This window comes from Phragmites australis, chromosome 21, assembly GCF_958298935.1.
Source record: "Phragmites australis chromosome 21, lpPhrAust1.1, whole genome shotgun sequence".
In the NCBI taxonomy this organism is placed as follows: domain Eukaryota; kingdom Viridiplantae; phylum Streptophyta; class Magnoliopsida; order Poales; family Poaceae; genus Phragmites; species Phragmites australis.
Window position 1 is genome coordinate 3,893,676 of NC_084941.1, and position 24,130 is coordinate 3,917,805.

Genomic DNA, 24,130 nt, shown 5'->3' on the forward strand with positions numbered 1-24,130 from the left:
TATGTTCTATTGCTTTCAAAATTCAAACACTATAGAAATAGTCAAAAAAAATTCTAAAAAATGTATATCATAGTATTTCGAATTTTGAGAGTGATGAAATGTAGTGTTTTTTGATTTTTTAAGTTGTTGTCGTTGGAAGGATGATATCTTTATTTTTTTAAATGTATCGTCCGTTGTAAGGTGACATATTTTAATGGACGATGATGACATATATGTGTAATATTTTAAAATAAATATGTACTTTTGCGAATATTGAAAAATAAAAAATTTCAAGAAAGCTGCAGGCCCGCAGTGTGACTGAACGTGAGCAGCTTGTGTTGCTAATATGGGCCGGGCCGACGGTGACGAACAGATGTACATTACTGTTTGGGTATTTTGGAGGTCAACTCGCAAGCAAAAATGGGAACGCCCCAGCCTAATATTTCTCTGGGCAAACCTCAACACATGCTTATGGATCTACTTGCCATTTCAATCTTGCCACCAACAGCAAACCAAAATGAAAAGGTCTAACCACTTAACCTTACAAAAGCGCATTGTTCTGATTATTTCCCCAGGAAGCATAACAGCAAATGGTACTAGTTTTATTTCTTTAGCCAACAACATTTGCTCATACAGACAAAGACGTCCCAACAAAACTTGATGCGAAAGAAAAGCACCCACTGCTTAGGCTATAACTTTTGTCAAGTATAATCGTAACAAGGTATGCTTGGAGTGAAAGCAAGCTTGTTGAACGGAAACTCCTGAAGTCTCAGGGATCTTTAGACGTCGCTTCAAAAGGCAGATGGTTGCTGCTCTTGCTGATTTCGCCTAATGCAGCAACGGGTGATACTAAAAGTCGGTAAACCCTGCAGTATCTTCTTCAACTTGAACGTCCAAAGTTACAGTGTCCCCCAATATTTCTCGAATAGTGGTAGTATCAGACTTCTCTTCCGACGATTTATGCTCTGTGAAACATACAAAACAAGTATAATGATCAAGCCAGGGGACATGAAAATCCACTGCTCAGGAGGGAAAAAATGCATATGAAATGGGCAGGATAAGTGACATACTTAAAAATGTGGGCCTTCTATTTCTCCAGGATATTAGCATCCAAAACTAGATTGTTGTGCAAAAAAATAAGGTGCAAATGATCCAAAAGCTTTATGTTGGAATACTACAACATGATCAGCAAAGAAGAGGATGACCTCTCCTCGCTCGGCTTGTCTGAAGAGCAAGAGCACAATCCGTTTCCTAACCAACATAACACCACTTTGTTATCACGTAGAGCAAAGGGACTGCCTTGATTTATGGCTTGTTATTTCCAGTTATAAAAGCTATGGCATGGCACGCAAAGAAACCAAATTGTCGCAACATGGACAAGAAAATGTTGGCAATAGTTATCAGGTTTTACCTGAGTTTGATTCTAACAATCTAATATGAAACATTTCACTTAGCCGACCTGTTCTTTTCATTTCACTTTATATTTCAGACCAGTACCCAGATAACTATATTATGCAACAGGAAGAGGTTTATGTATTGATAACAACTGAGCCGAGCACAAAGAGGTGACATGGATACTCATGAAAATCAATCTTTCACTCAGACCTATTAGGTTTTTATGGTCTGGAAGTCAAGCGTTCGTTTGTCAAACTACTCAAAAATGTTATGGCAAACCTTGTAGGCTGATTGTTTACTTGCCTCTGAGGCTTTAGCCGAGCACAAAGAGGTGACATGGATAATCATGTTCTGACACTGCTACAGATTAGTTAATCAGTTACCTGGAAAGCATGCTGCTCAGCAGAAGCTAAACAGTCCACTGCAAAGTAGTATTGACAAAAGTCTCCTTGATTAGAGCATCTCCAAGAGTCTCCCAATCTCACTTCCTATGATTGAAAAGAAACAGAGATCGGCAGTTCACCTGCAAAAACAAAAGAAAGAGGTTAACTAACAAACAAAATCAAGTTAACAATATAAAATTATATGAAAGACCAAAATATTTCCCAAAATAATTAGCACCTGGATGGTCCTGCATACAAAAAAGTTAAGGGGAAAGACAAAACAAAAGAGAAAAGGAGGGAAACAAAGAGTGTTAGAAACATAACCTGTAAGTAATTCAAACCATAAAATAATTCAAGCTTGATCAGAAACCTGTCAGGCAAAATACTAGTAACAACTGTGCAGGAATTTCAGACAGTAAAGTAAGTCCACCCCCTGAGGCCACAATATACAGGAACAAATAATCCGTAACAGATTTGCAACGTCAAACAAATTTACACAGCTCAATTATATTGAAGTGCATCAGGCAATCAATATTAAAAGAACATAATAAGGAAGTCAAAGCAAACAAAATAACTACACTACAATAAAATAATTTAAGCACCAGAAGCGAACGATTATCTGAAAGTACTACGTAATTCAGAATAGGCGGTTCAACCAAAGTTTACGAGTTACAACAAGGTCCCATGAAACTGAACTGGTACTACATAGACATTTATTTAGTGCATCTAAGAAGTCTCACATCCCTTCATAAGTCTACAAAGAAGGAAGCTCTTATAGTTCCATCCTGTCAATCCAAGGGAAAAAGGGGTAGAAAGAACGGAATGAGGGGGCTGGCGAAGAAAAGGAAGTCTCATTAGCTCTAGCTCAGGTCCATGCCATCTCCAACCTGGCTTGGGATTGGAGACACAGAAGAGTAGGACCTCTCAAAAAGGGAAGGATGCAGCTGTGCACGCCTGCGCTTAAAGGAGCACCCCTCATTGCTGTCAACTTCATGCTTCCTTCGGATCCCCCTCACTGCCTGCTGCTCCAGTGGAGAGAGCGGGAACAACTGCCCACTCACTCGGCAGAGCGAGTTATGGTTGTCATAGAGGATCCTCTGGTTACAGTTTTTGTCGCAGATGTGAGTGGTTCCAGTCAGTTTGCAACGGTACATGTTTCCAAATATGTGCTCATTCTGGCACCTCTTGTCACACTTGTGACTAGGGTTTGACCCTTCTGTGTTAAGAATTGTGGACAAGAAAATCACATTGCTGGGCTCAGCAATCACAGATTTGCCAAATACCTCCATTGTACTGCTGCTAGAAACCTCTTCACATACCCTTTTCTCAGAATGTGAGACTGGAAGTTTCTGCAACCCAAAACAAGAATTTGCTTCAGAATTTTGTTTTGGAGCTACTGCATATGACCACATTGTGCTTCTTGTTGCTACTACTGAGCCAAGTCAATGAATAAATTTGCCATTAAAGGAGAGGAATTTGCATTGTCATGTGAACAAAGTAACAAACTAATTGACAGGCCGTAACTACCAATTGGTTAGCCCACCAGGTAAAATATCAGACACGATTTCCCACAACTCTCTGCGTCATAAATATTGGATATTCCCACCATCTATAATTTCAACGCTTTTTGGCCAAATCTGAACAATTTCATGACAACGAGCCATCGAACCTCGAGCGAATTTATAAGGGCTAAATTCCCCAAGCCGAAATATAAAATGTCGCAGATACAATAAAAAACAACAAGACCTCCACAAGTCAACATCCATCCCTTCCAATCGCGTAGGTAAACCAGAAACTAAAACTGCCCCCCCCCCCCTCCCTTTTCTTTTACTCTACAAATTTTACTAGATCTAGACGGTAAAGCCCCCAGCCACCCACTACAAAATCACAATAAATCCTCACATGACCGCGCCTCGACGTCACAATCCACACCAATCGCAGCCCCACCTCAACGTGCTCGGATTTAACCACGGCAAATCCAGACAGAGCCCCCTTCGTTCCTCATAAACACCCCAAAATATCGAGCAAAAACCTAGCGAGTGGAAGTGAAGGGGACTTACCAGTAAAGTCGGAGGGGAGACACGAAAGGGATGGAGAGAAATAGCTGGGGAAGCCGCGGAGGAGGACGACTTCGCTCTCTCTCTCTCCCCCCTGCCGTACGAACCTTGCAATCAGCAGCGACGGGCCGGAGGAAGAGGAGGGGGTCTAATTTATAGAATCGTGGAATTTGCCAAATGACCAAAATGCCCACCCATCTGGGACCGGGAGACGTCGACACGGAGCTCAGTAGCTCGTGCACTGCCGCTGCACCAGCGGCTCGGATCGTCTTGGCTCGGCTCAGCGGCTCGGTCAGCTCGGTCTCCTTGAAGTAATCAGCAAGCTAGCTTGTTTGTCATTTTGTGCTAATCACACGCGGGCTCGGGCTGACGGGACCCACTCTCAGACTATGATTAACACGTGATAGTAGTTGAATGGATCATCTTGGCCGGATATTCTTTGATTGGGATAATTGGCTGTGGTATTTCAGTTTTTATGTTGAAGACCACTGTCCAACTCCCACCAACTAAAATTGAGTGATATATTAGTTGAGTGTCTATTCGTTGTAATGAAAATAAAATTTACACAAGATGATATCAAGTATATACATAAATATTGCTTATATCGATTGATCTAAAGAGTGATTTCCTGAACAATGTTCTTGCCTCGTAGAAATTCAATCACATCCTATTCCTCTCTGAGAATAAGAGTAAAACAGTTTCAATTATCATGACAGGAAATCACAAAATCGTGATCAATAGTTGTATTAATTGTTATAAATCATCCTTAAATGTATAAAAATAGAATGATGAAAGCTACATAAATTCTAAAATCAGTTAGTCAAAGGTTAAGATTGATAGTAAGCGTGTACGTGGAATCCACATGTCTAACAAAATAAAGTTGATAATATTGCAACATAAGCCAAAAACTTTTCACAAGAATATTGCATAGCTGATTTTAATGCTATTCATACCACAATATTTTTATCAAAAGAATTGAGCAAACTACATATACAAGTTTAAATATAACTTCTTTGGGTGTGCCTGGGCACACCTGGTGGTCCTACTAAATCAACCCTTTGAATCGATATATTGATAATAAAATAAGATCAATAATATTGCAACGGGTGACGAGCAAGCCAAATAACACCACTAACGAAATCAAATTTTGATCCAACTAGCTAAAATCTTAGATGTAGAACTTAAAAAAAATTACGAATCAATCTTGGATAGAAATAAGTCAAAAAGAACATATATTGATTAACACTATATAAAAGATGAATTAAGAAACATCAGTGTGAATACAACAAATTAAGGAGCCACAATGACCAGTAGCATATCAAGTCATAACACATATTCATCACAAGTGAAATTTAAACTTAAGTGTTGCATATTCAAAACTCAGTTCATCACAACTCTGAGGACTCCATTGCTCAAACAAGACAAAAGCTGCAAACAAATTGAAATTCACAAGTTTGGTCGATACATTTACACAATAGTCTTGGATACCATGCATAGTCTTGCTATCAAAATATAAAAGGCGAATGTCTAAGAAAATCGGCAGTAATATCTTAAAAAAATTAAAAACTAATACATTACCCTATGAATACCTTCACCAACTTGATGACATTAGCCTCCACCAGCTCCAGTATTAGCATATGCAAATCACTTCAATTAAAAAAAATTATGGTCATCATTGATATCTCAGAAGAGATGGCACTCAGTTCGAACAACCTTCAATATTGGAGCTAGTGCCTCATACGACAGACATTTATCTTTGTTGTAAGCTACACCCAAGTAATGATCTGCCTGCCATATTTGAACACTGTCATCTGGAACCAAAACAAGAGACATGTAAATAGATGATGAAACAAGAATACCTTGCCAGTTGACATACACATACTGCTCTGCTACACCAAACTCAAAACCTCCCTAAAACACTTGATAAAAAATCACCAAAAATTCAAAAACAAAAACACCAAAATCTGTCAAAATCCACGAACCAGCATATGTCTGCTTGAGAACCTCCAGGTGGTAGGGGCTCTTCATCATCCGCTTCACTGGCTTCTCCCCAGACCTCGAGGTCCCTACGCTTGCCCCGGACGTAGAGATTGGGGCTGCCGCGGCCGTGGGAGGCGGGGGCAGCAACCTCCAGCGCTGCGTTCCCCACGACGTCCCTGTCGCCGCTGGCATCCATGGCAGCGACCAAATGCCTCAAAACCTAGATCCAAACACCTCCGCGAGCACAAAGCGATGCGCAAAAACGAAACTCCCCAACTTTTTCACCTTCACCTCATAGCATATACCCGGCCTCCTTTAGGAGCTTCTTCCCATGACACGATGGTGGTATCTTTGGACCGCAGCTCCACGAAGAACAGTTGCCTTCGGAACACCACCAACCTTGGGGACCACCGCAGTCGCTGTTTCCATGGCAGGCGACTGCTCGGAGCGAGAGCAGGCGGTACCAGATTGGCAAGGCCGGGGGAGGAATCACCTTATGGGGGCGGTGCCGCTTTGGGAGGGCTGTGGGAGGATGGGAGGGCGACCTGGCGGTGGCGGGAGGAGGGTGTGGCTACAACCATGGCGAAGCACGTGACCGCCATCGTGAGTGGGAGAGGGAGGGGAGGCAAGAGGCTTGGGTGCTGCTGCCTTGATGGCGGAGGGTATAGAGTGGATGAATTGATGGTAGGGTTGGGTGGGTGGGGGAGGGCGCAGGAGCCAACGAGGGAGATGGGTGGGATACGTGCTTGCGGTGGCTGCCGATCGATCGTCATGGGCCAAAAAGGCCATAGCCCAAGTTGCTTTAGTCCGGACAGGACAAGAAAGCAGGACGTCCTGCCTGGTACGGGAACCACTACGTATTTTTTAAGTAGTAGAGATAATAAGTAGTAGATATTTGTAAATATTTCTCATTATGATTTTCCGAGGTTTCAATCTATGTCCATATATTCATACACAGCGTGCACAGGTGTATATGTAACGCCCTACTATACAACTAAAGCATGATTTAGCCAAAAATTCAAAAAATTGGCAGCACTTCTTTTTGTATTTTGATGCTTAACTGTCAAGTCAAGATAGGCATGACAATATAACTTCTAAATACGATATGAATAGCAACCGAAAACCCTTCACAACACCATCTCATCATACAACTCTGTACACCCTAAACAGAAAATAATTCTTCTATTAAACAAACTTATAACAAGCAAGAACGCAGCATTACCAAACTAAATTTGTGCAACATGATCTGGGTTATTAACATTGTGGTGCGTGCAAGCTTCTAGTCCCCAGCCCATTATGCTCGTCAAAACTGTATAGGAATACATGTAAAAGGATTAATGGGATGAGATATATTCGGCAAGCAACGATTATGAATATATATTCATATCTCACATACAATAGACTAACTGAATTGAAAACAAAGAGGTTAATCACAAGGATAGGCATGGACATGAGAGTGTACTCTTCCTCATGACAAGGTGTGAGGAACCGTCTAAATTGTATTCAAATTAATCAATTGGACGATCTTTTAATAAAATGAGAGGTAGCATACATCCGTCTCTTGACATACCACGTGTTATCCCATATCTCACTACAACAATCACAGCCACTCAATGATTAAAACGAATCTAATTCCGGTATGTATTTTATACCCAAGATCGGAACACACACCTTTTACAACAAGCTTCAATATATTAAGGCATAATAAAGAGCAAGTACTGTAAATACAAGCCTTTAAGTCATTACAAATTCAGCGATTTAAAGTCTCAACGTAACATCAATGAATGCTAGGAGGATCAAAATACATCAAGTTTATATCCTAACTTGTTGATATCACTACACAGTGGAATAACATCTATAAATAGCAAAATATATGGTGTCGTTTGCCCTAAGGCACCATCGTGTCACCATGAGTAGCCCACCACTATTCTCGCCCATCACCAACATCGACGGACATGAAGCAACCGTACACTAGATCATCCTCACCTGTAAAAACTCAACGATAGCAAGGTGAGTATGAAGGTACTTGCAAGACTTACTCATAGTGAGTACATATAATAACCTGACTCCAAGGATCATGCATTTGGAATGAGTAGCAAGGATTCAGCCACAAGGCTAAATGAATTTATACGCAAGAGCATTTTATCAACTTAAGAGTGTGGGCATCTACAAGACTTAACAACTTGTACAATCATATCCTTAGATCATAAACATGACGTAATGGTCACATGAACATACCCTTCTCAACATAAACCGGCACTAGCCACTTCCCAACATACCATATACAATCCAACATCAGAACTCTACAATTGATACGGATGGACATAAGCATGTTCATAACTGAGAGCGCGGAATTCGAATCGAACTTACACTGTTTAGTAGGTATATCTTTATCCACACGATTCGGGTCCATCCACTTGCCCGGAGATAACCTTTCTAATACCCAAAACTAACCACTTGCGCTTGCCCCTATGACACCAAAGTTACCGCGAGTGTCTCCCAGACACCTCCGGCTCCCCGCCACCTTGCTTCTCCTTATTTTTTTTTCTCTTACGCGTCATAGGGCCATAAGTCAAGTGTTAGCATGACGTATGATAATTGGCTCATTCGTACAATTATTGAATATGTGAAAGTACGGAAAATACTTAAGCCAACGACAAAACAGTCGGTGCTTAATCGATGCAAGCGGGCTATGGCATCCGGGTTCCTCTCCCGACTTGCCCCTAACACCGTCCACATCTCGTTTCATTCTCACAAACTCTTCATCCCAACATTGTTTTCATTGTGAATAATGATTAAGCCCTATAGCCCGCGAAGGAGGGACATTCCACCGTCCAACTTCTACCGATGACCTATGCATTATTAAGAATTTTGGATAACTTTTAAATAGACATTAATATGGTTATACCCAGGTTATAAAGGATGTGGATCATCAATAATCAAGGTAGGAACAAATACAATAAAATAGGTTATACCCGATTCCCGACATCAACTCACTAAACATGCATAACATACATATAGCAGTCTGACTCCTGACTATAGAGTCTAAACTTGAGTTTAACCGGTCAAGTCACAGCCCAGCGGTCAGACCGGCCTAGGTGGAAGTTAGACTACTGGGCCTGGCTAGCAGCACCTCGGTAAGTGGTACCAAAATACTCTATAAGGTTAAGAGAGTTCATTTTAGGTGGTTTGTGCGACATGCATGGAGCCAAACTCGAGGACCCCATGAATAACATCCATGCCTAGAGTGGAGCTCCAGTATAAGATAATAGGGATCGGTAGCTCGGGGATGATGGGAAAATGGTCTATGGCGAACCGTACTCGGCGGTGACCTGCGAGGACTGCCTGGTGTTCACCCAGTCCATCCAAACCGCCGCCACAACTCGTCGGTCGCCACACCCCGCGCTGCGCTCCGCACCGCCATGAGAAGTGATGGCGACGGCGCCGGTGTCTCCACCGGTCTCGTGCTGCAGCTTCCCTCCTTGCGGGCAGGAGGACGCTCCGCTGCGTTTCGTGTACGTGTGTTTTTGCCCCCGCTGCAATGCCCGCCGCATGTTCACTCTAACTCCTGTGAGGCGCTTACCTGGCTTTGGTTGTTGCTGTTCAGGTGCTAGCCAAGAGCTTGAGTGGTGCAGAACAGGCTGCTTGTAGCCTGTTTGGTTCTTATCTTCAAGTCAATCTTTAGGTTGCGTGCAACAGATTAGTTATCGATTGGAACTGGTGAAGTCTTGAGGCGGCAGTTTCACAATTCTGCAGCTTCTGAGTTGGGGTCGGTGCCACAATTTGCAATCGGATGTCGATTCTATAGGCAGTGCTAATGAAAATTCGTAAATTTGAATGTAATTTGCATCCTGAGCAGGTATTATGTTAAGACAGGATGACATTAAAGCCGATAAATTGTACCATAGAAGGATATAGCTGGCTAATTGCTTGGCGCATTTGAGCTTTTATCTAAATAAGAATTGTTTTCTACCTCATTTTCATTCAACATATTTCACTACGCAGATGTGACATTCTTATGTTTCATTAGGTAATTTTTTTATGAAGAGAGATGATGTATATAACGGAAGAAACTATCACCAATTTTTACCATTTTATAAGATTGAACATGTTTCTTGTTGCATTTCTTGGTGCAGGGATTAGAAATGTGTAGGATTGGAAAATAAGTTAGCTTTTACGGTGACCATACCGGTTAGCTTTAAAATTTGAAATCTGAAATGTCTGAAATCTGAAATACTGTACCATCGAAGCAAAGAGGAGGTTTTTATTTTCTAAGTACAGTATTTACCATTGATATACAAGTACAGTATTTCAGATTTCAAAATTTTAAGCTAACCGGTATGGTTACTGCAAAAGCTAACTTATTTCCTAATCCTACACATTACTAATCCCTGCACCAAGAAATGCACCAAGAAACATGTTCAATCTTATAAAATGCACCAACAAATTTTGGCAGGGTTACGGCCTACACGTTTCCCATCCATGCAATCCTACACATGGGAGTTAGGGATGCCAAGGTTCTCACCGCCATGGTGCCCTCGGCCACGGGCCAGAACTAGGCTGCACGAAGGCGGAGCAGAAAATGTATTGAGTGGGATCTCACTGTCCTGTGCATGAAGGCGCCTAGGTTCTTACCGGAGTCATGGTGGGAGGAGCAATGGCTGGTTCGTCGAGGAGGGCGGCGAGTGGCATCGACGGGCGTCGACATGAGGCATCAGGCGACGATTGGAGGCATTGTTTGGCATCAGGTGACGACGTATGTCGGGGTCGACAGGGACGATAGGGAGGAATTGGGAGGCCGGGGTTGTCAAGAACGCTGTGGTCGCTAGGTCGTCGAGAAGGCCGTGGAGGGAGGTCATCATCGCTGGGGGCGGATCGATGGGGAGGAGCACAGGCTAGGGAGGAGTCATTAGGGAAGTCGCCGGAGAACGGTTGTCGTAGAGAGGAGGTGGTTAGGGAAAGACTTAGTGGCGGCAAAAGTTTGGAAGGAGAAAGGGCTGAAACTATTTATACTAGTGACCCGTCTATACTATTGATTTTTCAAACAGTATACTAATTTTTCAGATCCGGATAGTTAGTACATACGGTTATATATTGCTGACCGTATGTACTATTGATTTTTTAGACAATTTATTAAACTTACAAAATTCATAAATAATTCATATAAACTCTAAATGAGATGAACTTTTTATGTAAATTTATAGTATAATGTGTACTATTACATGTTGTTGGTCTCATTCATGTTACTATAACCTAAAATTAAATTTTGGGACTAAACAAGTTTTTGCTCTCGAAAACTGTTCTTTATTGAGGGTGTTGCTGTCTGAGAGGTAACTCATCAAATTTATTATACTTTTATTTCCACTTGTCGACCTTAACATCATGTGATAGTACAGATTAAACTATAAAGTTATATAAAAAGTTTATCTCATTTGAAATTTGTATGAATTATTTATAAATTTTACAAGTTTTAATGAATTGTTTGAAAAACAATAGTACAAGCGGTCAGAAATAAATAACCGTATGTAAAAAAATAGTACATCATGACTTCCTCATGCTAAAGGAAAGAATTTTTTATTGCACTTAAAGGATGCGTTGGTGTGCATGGACGGTGTTCATGTGTCCCGTGCATTCACTTGTAGCTGACAGACGTAGTTGACGAAGCCCAATGTTGAAAATAGCAAGTGAGCAAGAAAATTCTACGCCATTTTTTTTTTCAGAAACGATTTACAAGGATCTGTGGTTCATTTTGTACAGAATCAGGCCTGAGGCTACAAACCGTTAGGCCGAAGCCACAAAAAAAGAAAAAAGAAAAAAAGAAAAAAAAAGAAGAAGCTAGACAACACGTTGACGTGTATGAATCCACTCCCCAGTTTGCTGTACAGCGAAAAGCACAACGGCATCCCCTCTGGAAAATTTGGTCAGCCCACGTCCCCAAAGGATCACTCGTTGGCGCTCTGCATGAGCTCAAACCACTGCACGGCATAATAAAATAACAGAGATGAGTAGGGCATCCGTTTTGCTAATGAATGACAGGACATAAAATGTGCTACACCATACCTGTCTAAGCAAGTCAGCCAGTGTGCAAGGAAGCGCTTCAATGTTATTCAGCATAACGTAGTACGGGAACGGAAAGGAATCCATGTATCTTCCAAGAGTTACCCCCTCGCCGTTCTGTTCAAAGCGTGCTTCCATCAGATTCATGATAGAATCCCCGGGGCTATCGAGGAGAACATAAGCCACCATTCTCTTTCTGTTGAGAACATCTCTGACATGACGCTTCAGATTTTCCTGTTAGAGAGCCGACTTCAGAACCGAAGGGATAGGCAGTATTGGAGCTACAAGCGAAACTGACAGAACAATTGTTACCTTTTCATGGAACTTGCCATCAGATATTATCAGTATGAGTTGCTGAAGTGGATTCTGTCCTGATGGTGCGCGTGCCCTTGCCACGGCAGTATCAAGCATTGTGTTCAGATGCATCAAGAGATCAGCAACCGGTTGATCCTCAATTTTGTTATCTTGCTCGAAGGACAAACTAGAGATCATCTGTAACGGGAGCAAGAAAGAGCAACAGTTATGTAAGTTCTAAACAATAACGAAGACAAAGGAAACATACGGGCCATCAACCTACATTGACTCCAGCTTCTCCATTGAAGATCTGATCAAAATCATGTAACTCTCTAACATTTCCCTTTTTTCCAAAACTTGCAACTGCAAACTGTCCAACCTCAAGCTGCGACATAGCACGGCAAACTGTAACTAATGCCTCAATAGCAACTTTTCCGCACTTGCCCTCAGACATACTTCGTGAGTCATCAACAGCAATAACCACTTGGTAATTCCGTTTATTGGGTTTAGTTCGGCGCAACCATATCTTGTCCCTGCGGAAATAACTTGCAATATATGGAATAACCTGAAAAAATTAATAGTTGTGTCACACCATACAAGTGAACATCCCTTTAAAGGGGAAAAGAAAACATGTCAAGCATGTGATAAGTTCATTGGAAATAAAAGTACCTTCTTCATGTTTATTCTCTTTCCAGTTCTGTAGTCCCCTTGAAGCTTACTTGCAAGAGTTGCTTCCATGACCATCCGCAACTGCTCAGCCAGTTCTTGGGACAATTTCATGGTTGCCAGTTCGAGATTTTTCCAGTCCACAATAGCCCTTTCCGTTTCTGCATCAACAATGTCCAGATCCATCTGAGTAGGCAATTCCTTGTCAATGGTTAGGCCATCAAGTATAGCTATTTGGTCATCTGCTGGGGGTTGTTTGAAGGAAACAAGATCTCCAAAAGTATTATCGTTTCTGCCTTCAACTAAATCTTGGATGGACGTATCAGTTTGAATCTCTCTGTCCTCAAATTCGTTGGCATTTTCAGACATGCTGGTACGAGCTTGTGAAGCTTGAAGATGAGGCACTTGAGGGTTATCATCTCCAGGTACCTTCTCATCAGTTTGTTCTGCTTTTCTGACATGGCTTTCATCTTCCAAGGAAGATTGTTTGATTTGTGTGTGATCATTGATTTGATCAGCTGTTGCGGCACCCAATGCCTGAGAGGTGCTCTGCTCGCCCTCAGGCACATAACGAAATTCAGCAGCATTCTCATCACTATGATGTTCAGTTTCTGGTTGATGATCCTGGGTATCTGCTGAGACTCTGGCTCGTTCTTTCCAATCCTCCAATGCATCCCCAATGCTCCTGAAAGGATTTGTTTGTTTGATGTGCGACTGTGAAGCATCATTTTGCATCTCTGGCTTGGAGTTGGACAATAATCGTGAATCGTCACCAGTGTTGGGCATAGATACTTCCAGATTGGGCACTTCATTTCCTGAAAAATGAACTGAAGGAGCAGCTGCACCGTTCATATCACTGCTGTTGGCTAAATTTGATTCAGATTCTCTGTTAGAGTCTAGTTGCACATTGTCAGGCTGTATACCTAGTGAAGGATGCATAAGTGAGTCAATCTTGTCCAATTGTTGTTTGTCTATGTTATTTGGCTCCATGTTTGCATCTTCAACATGCTCCCCTTCATTATCAACCACGCTGTCACCATGTTGTGCTGTATCTCCTTCATCCATATCATCTGATTTCTCTTCTGCTTGTTCCGCCTCTTCTGAACCAATTTCTTCATTGTCAGCATCTCTCTCGTCAGTTTGTTCTTGTCTCTCCGTGTCGACATCCTCGGAATCAATCTCTGGTTCAGGGAGTTCAGGTCCTGTTCGGTCATCATATGCATCAGCTTTGTTCATGATATCATCAGCATCCAGATCAGTTTCCTCACAGGTACTAGGTTCATCTTCCAAATTATTATTCTTGCCTTGCTCATCATAATCCATTTCCATAGGATCTTCCCCCTCAACACAATCTTCATCCTTAGCTCTCGGTTCCCTATCATTCTGCTCTGTCCCTTTGGCCGATGAACCAGACTCATATTTCTCAGTAGAAGTCTTGGGATCATCATCTTCATCCTTATCCCAAGATTTTTTGCCAACCACTTCGCTTGCATCACCAGTATCACCCATCTGGTTATCCAGGTTCATATCTTCATCTTCATCAGCCGAGTTATTGCCGTCAGGATCCTCAGAAACATCAGATAATTCTGCAGCAAAATCCTCTGGCATTTCAACTGCGTTATCATCATCCTTGGGAGCTTGATCTGGCTTACACATAGCATCCTGCTCAACACCAAAGGTTAGCTTCAATGAAGCATACAGAAACTGTTACAATTAGAAGTATTTACTTGAGCACACTAACTTTTTCAGTCCCCTCAATTTGTGATATATCATCTATTTTAGAGGTAGCACTCTCTTGACCTTCCCCTTCACCCATGCCAGTTCCAGTTCCTAATGCATCTTGTTGTCGTTCATCATCAGCATCTTCAGATGTATCTTCTGTGGAACCAAAGCCCTCCGTGAATAGATAAATTAAAAAGTCCCCAAGTGCACGAGTCATTTCTGATGTCTGAAACCAAAAGAAAAAGGTCTTTAGAAAAACAAAATCAAACATTATTTTACACCAAAAAAAAATTGAGGACGAGTCTGAAGTTCCTCCAAACATGAAGTGCTTACTGTTATGTGTGCTTCTAAAAGTTCAGAAAGTATCCCTTCGGCTGATGACAGGATCACACCCAACCAAGCATGAAGATGCATTAAGTGCACCTCTATACTAGAACGTATCTCAGGTTTATAGTCAACCAGGCTCCTCTGTTGGCAAACAATAAAAATCAGATGGTATAACACAAAATTATAAAGATAAGAAAACAGAAGGAGTAAAAGGTGAAGGAACAAACCACTATAATACAAAGCTTTTCACTAGCATCACAGATACGGTCCAATTTAAGATTCACGAAATATGACTGCAAAATATCTTTCCATGATGTAATAGACCCCACTGGTGAATCTTCAGCACCATTATTGGATATTGCAAGCTCAGTGAGCTTTCCTACAACACCAACAGCTAGCATGAAAGTTTCCTTCAAAATTTCTGCATATGAAGCTTCAGGCTTTTGAAGGACATCAGAGCATAGTCTATGATTGTCATCATTAACTTCTCTGGGGTTCTCCATTGTCATCTTACCCTGCAAAAGTAATGAATATTTAAGCACAAAAGAACTAAAAGCTTATTTAAGCACGAATGATCCATATAATAAAAGGGAAATGCCCAGTTAAATCAATATGCAGTATTTGGACAATAGTAAATTCTGTGATGAAACAAAAGAAAAAAGGCGGTGATCTCAAAAAATGAGGGAGGGGGGGGGGGGGGGTTAGGGTTTATTTGCCACTTCGAGCACCCTTCTTCTTCCTCACCACTCCCTATCTCTTATTATCTTTTCCATCTCTCCTCTCCTCATCCATCCCAAGGTTGAGCTCTTCATCTCCCTCCACCACTGCAAAAACTGACAACTATCGATGCTTGCGACACCACTCAAGCCAGAGCGTAGTACCGCCCAAGACAGCACCGCTCAAGTCAAGACAGCTTGGATGCACAATCTGCATTGGTACATTGAGCCTTCTTACCCTTGAGCCCGGGCTGCTCTCACACGATTGGCTTTTCGTCAAAGTGGTGCAACGCAGGTGGCTGTCGTAGTCCGACTGCAGTGACCAAACCTCAAATAGGCTGTGATCTACCTCATCTGCAATGCCATCGCCTCGCCCACTATTGCATTATGCCGTCCACCGGTCCCAGTCACCACTGCCGAAGCACAGGCATCACCAAGCCAGCGCTACTCGTGCCACCGCATTTGTGCGAGCACCAGTCATGTTCTAACCCGTGCCGCTTGGACACACCGCCCAAAGATATGCTGTCCCAGTCACCACTGCACATCCCTCCCCCCCCCCCCCCCTCCCACACACAGACACAAAAAATGCATCGTGGATCGCGGAAATAGTAGGAAATTAAACATATACAGCATACTCATTCCTAAAACAAGAAAATAGGAAAACTAAAAGTAAGAAAAATTTCAATAAGCGAACGGACAAGGGGTCCGGTGGTAAGGCATCAAGGGAGGTGCCGAACCGGCGGGGGCTTGAGGCCCCTGTCTCGCACACGCCCCATTTAAGGCCTCCAATGAAGGCCCCGGGGTGGGGATCCGGTTATTAAAAAGAAAAAGAAAAAAAAGAAAAATTTCAATAATGCATCTATGGCCATTTTGGCATTAAGCATTCATGTACGTAGCAGAACAAACCTTCAACAATTCTTCCAAGCGGGACAGAAGAACTTTCTTAACGGATCTCATTGAAATATCATTGTCATACTGAACCAGCATGTCTTGTCTAAACTTATCTATAAGCAGGCAATTCTCAGCAACAAGTTGCTCCATCTCTCTTGTAACAAGAGGCATATTCTTACATGCACCAGCCAATATATTATTGGATCCAAGTAAGCATTTATCTAATAAATCCTGCAAAAAAGAGAGAGTTACTAGACACATATCACTGAGGAATGTTTATTCTTTGGCTTAGTTGTATCCACTTAAACAAGAAAGCTTGCACGTGGCTTAAGCTAATAACCCCAAAGGCACATCGCATCAGATTAAATTTATTTGGAGCTTCTATTGGAACAGGGTTTAAGATTATTGGATGGACCCAAAAGTAAGATCCCTGTTCGATCTTGGATTTGCTATAAGCCCATAAGCTGAAGATAGGTGAAACAGGCCACCACCCCTATGAGACAACAGAAACGGGCAAGTTTACCTTAGATTCAGAAAATCTTGGAATGAACTCTTCAAGAAGAGTTGACATCGCTGCAACCTCTCCATTGATGTTGTTACAGGAGGTATAATGGCAATCCTTGAAGCTTCTGAGCAACAAGTTGGTGTCCATGGTTATTGTCAGTACACTGTCAAACAATTTCTGCATAAAAAACAGCGAAAAGATGCATTACCCAGGTGCAGAAAAAATAGCAAAAGACGAGCCAAAATTGTAAATCCATACAGCTTCAAAAACTTAACTGGCAGAAACCGTACCTTTTGCTGCCACATGGAATTTAGCAGCACATTTTGGCGTGATGATAGAGATTTACTCTCTCCTATAAAAAACAACATGTAAGTTTTGCTAATTAATTTTGAAGCCCAAAAAAGAAGCTGCATAAGTCAAGAAGTACCTCCAGAACCTAACATGAAAATAACATGCCGAAACTGGTTCAGCTGATCAAATAGATTATAAGCAAGATGCCTTTGTTCAGACAACATGGTCATCAGATGATTCATAAAGGATGTGGCCCTGTTAACCTGCAAGTTGCTCAAAGCATAAATGCAAAATTGATGTGTGCTCATCTAGAGTATCAAAATATCAAAAGAAGAACTGACCTCCTCTAAACCTAGATCTTTGTTAAATTTCAAGGAAACTTGTCGAAGTTGTTGCATCATTGCCAAACATTTGAAGTATTGCTGATTTGCATGCTTCCAGTTATCTGTGGTCAACACTGTAGAATGAACGATACTAACATCTTCCGGCGCTATCTGTGAGCTCGCTTGCTGGAGCAAGTGTGCCACATCATAGGAATGCTCCAAGAACAATGGACTTGGTGCAGCCAGATCATCTCCCCACTGGAAGTAAGATAAAAATTATAATTTGTAAAAGCTCTTTTATTTCAGCAAAGGAGTACAAGAAATGTCAAGGGAAACATGCTTTCAGTAACAGTAGAGCTAGATAAAAGCAGGGAAAGGGGGAATCTAGTTTTATAGCATCAAAGTACCTCATGACCCATCGGCTTGTTCTTTGATAGTCCGCATTCCTCGAGAGTTTTGAACAGAGTGGATAGAGCAGTTTTCTTCTGGTTCTTTTTCCCATGCTTCAGTGTATTAGCAAAATTAGCTGCCCCACAAATTCTCTCAAGTGCAGCCCAATAGAATTTCAATCTGTCATTAAGTTCGGCTTCATCCTGTCGGCGATTCACATTGTGTATAACATCCGCATATTCTGCCAACAAAATAATTCGGACCAAACCACAATCACACATTGAGAGGAAAAAGAAAGATGAAAACATGTGTGTGTGTGTGCGTGTGTGTGTGTGTGTGTGTGTGTGAGTGAGTGTGTGTGTGGGTTGGGGTTGACCTTTGACAGTAGGAACTCCAATAGCAGTACCATTTGTATGCTGCAAAGTTTGTAATGATAAAGATGTCTGACTAGCCCACTTGCTGTACCACGAAAACCTGGCAGACAGAGCAAAACAACATAAATAGGTGTGATAATTAAGAATTAATAATTTCTAATCTGGTCGACGTTACGGGACCACCTTTTGTTAAATTTTTCAGTATCAACAGGAAACTGTGATTCAGGTCTCTGAGGATCAAGCCAACATGGAACTTTCCTTGCCGTGGCTTCTTCATTTAGTAGAACGATGACAGGTTTTTGCAAAATATCCTATAAAAAAACATGAAATAGCACATCAAAGGTGTTATCCAAAATAGCTAGTGAATATAAACATAAATGTTCGAACAGTAAAAAATAACCCTAGGACCTAACAGGTTGCTTCCTAGTTTCTAGAGACATACAGATGCAATTATAATTCTAACTAGAGAAAGTCACAAACTAGTTCAATAATGCTGATGTTTGTGCAGCAATAATAATGGCATTGGCTGCCAATGAACTTGCCAATCTTACAAATAAATGCTTTCATAGTAAAATGAAATAACGAATACATCAAGTAATCAGTACATACATTGAACCGTTGCAGAAGCTTAAAGATCTTTCGCCTAGTCCTCTTGAAATTTTCAATAGAAGCTGTACTATATGGCGCTTGCTCCCAGCTGTACAGCTTGACCTGAACTTTCAACTCCTTCTCAATGGATCCTTTAACAGCTCCAATTTGCCCAAGAACACTTGAGTTGTGAAAAATTCTATCAGAACGAACCATGGAAAAATGAACCAGGGAAATACTTCACATAAATTACAGAGTGACTTACAGTGACAAGAATTGCATGTAGTAGCCAAAAACAGTGTACAGAATATTCTGAATTTTCTTCACTGGAGTACTGCCAAGAGTGGAAAAATGTTAGGAAATAGTGTACATTAACAAAGCTAATTTTCATCATGAGCAAAACATGACTATAATGGGAGAAGCGAAATGATATAAACAGTTGTAATCAACTACTCCCTTCAGTCAAAAATACTTGACGTTTTGAACATGACACGGTCTCCAATGTGTGACTTTGACCACTATCTTCTACTAAAATATATTTATAAAATCTAATAAATTTACAAGATTATGAAAGTATTCTTCAAGAACAATCTACAAATATGATTTTCATGTTTCCAAACTAACTATTTTAAAAGCTATTGATGTCCAAAACAACAAGTAATTGTGACTGGAGGGAGTATTAGATGAATCAAAGCAAACACTTATAGCTTATTGAAGCAATACAGATCAAAGTCTTGATCTCACCTTGAATAAGCACCCACACTAGCACCACCAGAAATCTCACCATGTAACGCGAGGAGAAGATGCAAGCGTCTCTTGAATTCTCCAAGATTTGATGTTTGAACAAATTCCTCGACACTGAATTTATGGACCACATTTACATTAGAAAACATATACACTGCTAGGAAGGGAGAGCAGAAGCATATGCATACCTTTTGATAATAGATAAGTCATTATCCGTTGGAATCCCACAAGTCTGAGCAAGTACTGCTCGCAGCGGAAACCACAGCTGCGCAAATCCAAGAATATTCTGTTAGCCAACAATCAAGCAATAATAAACAAACACGTATATTAGTTATAAAAACTCACTTTTACAGCATTTGTCTCGTACTTTCCCTGGACCTCCTCAAGCAGTATAGGCCAACAATCTAACTCAAGCCTTTGCCACGAATACACAAGCAAGAATATAGGTGCAAGATGATCTGCGAAGAGAAGGAGATTAAGACGATACAAAACTGTTTTAAGTTTTGCCTGAGGCTTTTTGAGATGTTGGGCATGTCACCAGTCACCACCATAAATGAAAAGCCGATTATGATGCCCGAACAGAGAGTAGATGAGAAATCTATTAAGCATTAGTAAATAGACAGTACAAGGCCCTTTTTTTGGATAAAGCGCGAGGAGCAAAGGACAACTACATTACGAACTGCAATATAAGCATTTACATTTGAAAGTGTACACAGCCAAAGGTTAGCGAAGATTCAGCCTTACCTTTTAGAAAGAACTTGGAGTCATTTTCCTGCAACGTTTGAGCTTTCCCAGCCAGCAGTTGCAATCCAAGTAAGGCCTTAAGAATAAAAAATGTAACAGAAAAACAGAACTACTTAGTAGTTAACAGCGTGTTATTATTACACAAACATTTATTGGATAACGGACCTTCGAGAGTGGCGTGCTCAGGGGCATTGCTACAAGGGAAGCAATTATGTCCAATACTTTCAGAAGACCCGGATGCTCAGGCCATTCATCCAAATAGTATCTAACTTTCTCTTGAAGTGTAGTTAGTGGCTCAACCATTTTGAACAACATAGAAGGATTCGGGTCCTGCAATAAGCAAAGCTTCTAAATACATCAAAAGGAACCAATGGACATCAAGGTATAATCTGAATGATAGTGTCATACCTTGTAAGCATTATAACCACTGCAGTCTGGAGAAGTTGCACAAGTTCGTTGATATTCCAGACAAACACGAAATAGATGCTCAGGCATGAGCTTCTCATCAAATATAGAACATGTTAATTCAGGCAGGTCTGAAAAATAATAACAAAATGTAAGCCAAGTTCTACATACAGCACCGTGAAATAAAAAACTCGACCACAGGGAGAAGACGTTCCCCTAGCTTTGTCTTATGAGAGGGGAGTACCGAACCCTTTAGGGAGGTACTCACACACAACCTGCGAGCACCCGGATTCAAGCCTAGTTAGGCGGCCTCTCAATTGGAGGCTCTACCAACCGAGCGAAGGTTTGCCTTTCTAGGACGAGACGGTTCTCAGCACTGTTTGAAATAATAAGCCATAGTATTACCTTTCAGTATTCTTGTTCCCAGCTCATATGATTCTATGAAAGATTGAATTTTCTGCGCATCACTAATTTGGCATTTGCTAGGCTGAAAAAAATACAAGAAAATTGTTGATTAGCTATAAAATTGTACACGATAACACAAACAGATTACATAGTAGTTCCTTATTCATTATCGCTCTATGAAATAAAAAAAAATATCAGCAGGCATAAATGCATAAACTATTCTCAATCCCTGTGAACAACCAAAAAATGCATCAATTTACCATACCTTCTCAAAAAGATCTGGGGAACCAAACAATTGGTCATGTATGGTTGCAATAGATTTCAGAGCAGACTCTGGTATGAGATCCCAAGTGTCTTCAACAGCGTCATCATCCTCATTGATTCTCTCCTGAAACAAATAAGATTATTACATCAATATGCAAAGTGAAATATGGACATCCATAAGAAGAACATGTGGGGATACCATAATTTTATTAAATTCATGCTCTAATTGTTCCTCATTGTCTGGTACATCGTTGCCTTCTGAGTTCACATCTGAAAGTGACGGCACATCTTCTTTAAAAATGTCTTGTACATCGATCATTCGCGATCTGAACTTGTAATACTGAGAATCATCATTTTCTTTAGCCTTCAAACGAGATTTCATGTCGATCCACATGCTTGTAAAATGATCGAAGGTATCCTTCAATGACTGGAAAAAGAAACTGGTAAGAGACACCAACAGCTTTCCCTTTAAGGAGAATAATTCACGATAACATGACTATAAAAGTACATACCAGATAAGATGCTTTATCCATAATAAGGGAACAACTCACACAATATGTTGTTCTTACTAAAGAAATATGATGTATCGAAACTAGCATTTCAGAGTTGGACTTCTGCAAATAGCACACAAAACATTACTCAAAGCCAGATCCAGAAAAGTAAATGCTTATGATCAATGAAGCTGCATGAAACTGAATAAGGAGAAATTATATGCACTAACCACTTTGTCTGTCACTTTACCAACATTCAATTGACTTGAAATAGCAGCAAGCTTCTTCAACATATCTACATAACCAAAAACACTGTATTGGGTTCCTAGTTGATCATCAATTCCATATTTTGTAATAGATCCAGAGGGAAACTGCATAAAAGCACAAATTGTGCCCTGCAGCAAAGAAAAAAGATAAGAGTAGCACCATCAGCATCGTAAAGTGTGCCCGTTATAATTCAACTATAACGGCAAAACTATACATACCAGAACTCGTTCAATATCATCTTCTTTAATCTTCTTCAAATACTCTCTCTGAAGAGAACCAGATAGAGCAATTGCTAAGCCAAGTTTCATTTCATATACAGCAACTTGAACTGGTTGGATCAAATCAAGATATTCCCCATACTCTTCTGTCAGCCTCATGATAAAGTGCATGGATGTTATCTGCCACAATATGATTGTAAGGCCAGTCAATATATTTGCAGTTAATGAGCGGTAAAAAGAGAAGAATAATTGATCCTAGGCCAATAGTGGTACGGCTTAGTTGATTGAATCGGTAGAGATAACTGGTAGAGCGTACTCGTCCTCCCAAGGAGACTCTGAGCAGCTAATTTATGTGGACTAAACTTGTTTATTCATTGCTTGACAATGTCGATTATCCTCAGCTCTTTAAATAGATCTGGCACCTAACATTTCATCTAGCAATCTTATCTCTAACTAAACTGAATAACAAATCTTATCTCTAACTAAACTGAATAACAAATCTTATCTCTAACTAAACTGAATAACAAATCTTATCTCTAACTAATGAATCCAACCAAACTAACTTAAACTAACAAACTCTATCTAATTTGATTCTCCACATGCCGAAGATACTCTCCATAACACTGCATCCCCCCCCCCCGACTTGCAGCTCGTCCTCGAGCTGCATCCGAATGAACGCGAGGCTAGCAAGAAAGCATTGAAGTGTCACGGCCAGGATGATGGTGGTGTTGGCTGCAGTTGTCATCAGGAGATTGAGTGACCGTTGAAGGCATGTTGTATGCCGCCGGCGAGGCGAACACCTAAGTCGTCCCGACAAACGCGCACAAGTCCTCGGCGGTGAGCTGTGAATGTCGGTGCCAACGTGGGATCTCTCGGTGGTTGTCACAGACGCTGATATCCGTGTGCAATCGCTAGATTTGGTGCTCCTCCTTGTCATGGACTTCAGCTGTCTCCACTCACTGCTCGCACCCTTGTTAACAGACATAGATGCCTCTGCCACGGCAAACAGCCGCAACACCATAGCAGCCTTCGACGGTGGTGGCACAAAACCTCCGGCATCACTCATGCCATAGCCACCAGTCTCGAGCGCGAGCTGCTTGCTCAATAGCTGATTGAAAACCACATTGAGGGAGCAAAACTGTGTTGGGAGGCGTGCGATGTCCTTGTTGCGGTCAACGGCGAGCAAGATCCGATCCAGCTTGGATGTGAGGTCGGCTATGGTCATAGGATCATCCATGACTGATACGGCCGTACGGGTGTGACGGGACGGCTCCAGGCCCGTCGGAGAGCGGCAACTCCAGGCCCGAACGGCACTAGCATGTCGCGGTGGCAGCGCGGCTATGAGGTCTGCCATGATCTCCTCTACACGGCTGACCCAGGCACCGTAGAAGGACACCATGTCGTCAGGGAGCGACATGGTGATGGGTTCGAGAGGACGGGGACTGCTTCTTCGGTGGAATGGTGCGTCCGGCCTCAGAGCCATGGCTCTGTCCCTCCCGGCGTGAGCGCGTGTAGCCTCTGTCCCTCCCGGCATGAGCGCATGCGCCACAGGCACCAGAGCGAGTTGCCTCCATCGTGCCCTGCACAAATTGGGGACTACCTCTAGAAAGATGGTGAATTTGACAGGCACAAACACCAAGTAGATGTGTGCGTT

At 41.6% G+C, this 24,130-nt stretch overlaps 2 protein-coding genes across 3 annotated transcripts in view; both read right to left on the reverse strand.

Annotated features, from left to right (window-relative positions):
* Positions 1-560: 560 nt before the first annotated feature.
* LOC133903328 (uncharacterized) lies at positions 561-3,976 on the reverse strand. 2 transcript variants are annotated; one of them, XR_009907218.1, is made up of 4 exons: positions 3,818-3,976; positions 3,041-3,106; positions 1,758-1,897; positions 561-944 (listed from the first exon to the last, which is right to left on the reverse strand). XR_009907218.1 is itself a non-coding variant. In XM_062344648.1 (2 exons), the coding sequence occupies exon 2, from the start codon at positions 3,044-3,046 to the stop codon at positions 2,618-2,620; it is 429 nt and encodes a 142-aa protein (XP_062200632.1). In that variant the 5' UTR covers positions 3,047-3,106; positions 3,818-3,976; the 3' UTR covers positions 2,231-2,617. The 2 variants fall into 2 exon arrangements, 1 of the variants encoding a protein (XP_062200632.1); XM_062344648.1 differs by lacking the exons at positions 561-944; positions 1,758-1,897 and having other exon boundaries at positions 2,231-3,106.
* A 7,425-nt stretch (positions 3,977-11,401) lies between these two features.
* LOC133903013 (midasin-like) overlaps positions 11,402-24,130 on the reverse strand; it is a 39,638-nt gene continuing 26,909 nt past the window's right edge. Inside the window, exons 36-65 of the mRNA XM_062344346.1 lie at positions 22,477-22,656; positions 22,222-22,386; positions 22,013-22,114; positions 21,700-21,927; positions 21,502-21,624; positions 21,237-21,318; positions 20,835-20,962; positions 20,592-20,756; positions 20,427-20,502; positions 20,028-20,140; positions 19,871-19,947; positions 19,683-19,796; positions 19,204-19,272; positions 18,960-19,119; positions 18,534-18,661; positions 18,353-18,450; positions 17,994-18,217; positions 17,605-17,844; positions 17,400-17,526; positions 17,263-17,324; positions 16,991-17,149; positions 16,483-16,698; positions 15,088-15,375; positions 14,867-15,001; positions 14,553-14,759; positions 12,815-14,473; positions 12,429-12,710; positions 12,164-12,343; positions 11,855-12,085; positions 11,402-11,769 (exon numbers count right to left, since the gene is read on the reverse strand). Coding sequence (XP_062200330.1) covers positions 11,737-11,769; positions 11,855-12,085; positions 12,164-12,343; positions 12,429-12,710; positions 12,815-14,473; positions 14,553-14,759; positions 14,867-15,001; positions 15,088-15,375; positions 16,483-16,698; positions 16,991-17,149; positions 17,263-17,324; positions 17,400-17,526; positions 17,605-17,844; positions 17,994-18,217; positions 18,353-18,450; positions 18,534-18,661; positions 18,960-19,119; positions 19,204-19,272; positions 19,683-19,796; positions 19,871-19,947; positions 20,028-20,140; positions 20,427-20,502; positions 20,592-20,756; positions 20,835-20,962; positions 21,237-21,318; positions 21,502-21,624; positions 21,700-21,927; positions 22,013-22,114; positions 22,222-22,386; positions 22,477-22,656 — 6,051 coding nt within the window. The 3' untranslated portion in view covers positions 11,402-11,736. The remainder of the gene's footprint in view (positions 11,770-11,854; positions 12,086-12,163; positions 12,344-12,428; positions 12,711-12,814; positions 14,474-14,552; positions 14,760-14,866; positions 15,002-15,087; positions 15,376-16,482; positions 16,699-16,990; positions 17,150-17,262; positions 17,325-17,399; positions 17,527-17,604; positions 17,845-17,993; positions 18,218-18,352; positions 18,451-18,533; positions 18,662-18,959; positions 19,120-19,203; positions 19,273-19,682; positions 19,797-19,870; positions 19,948-20,027; positions 20,141-20,426; positions 20,503-20,591; positions 20,757-20,834; positions 20,963-21,236; positions 21,319-21,501; positions 21,625-21,699; positions 21,928-22,012; positions 22,115-22,221; positions 22,387-22,476; positions 22,657-24,130) is intronic.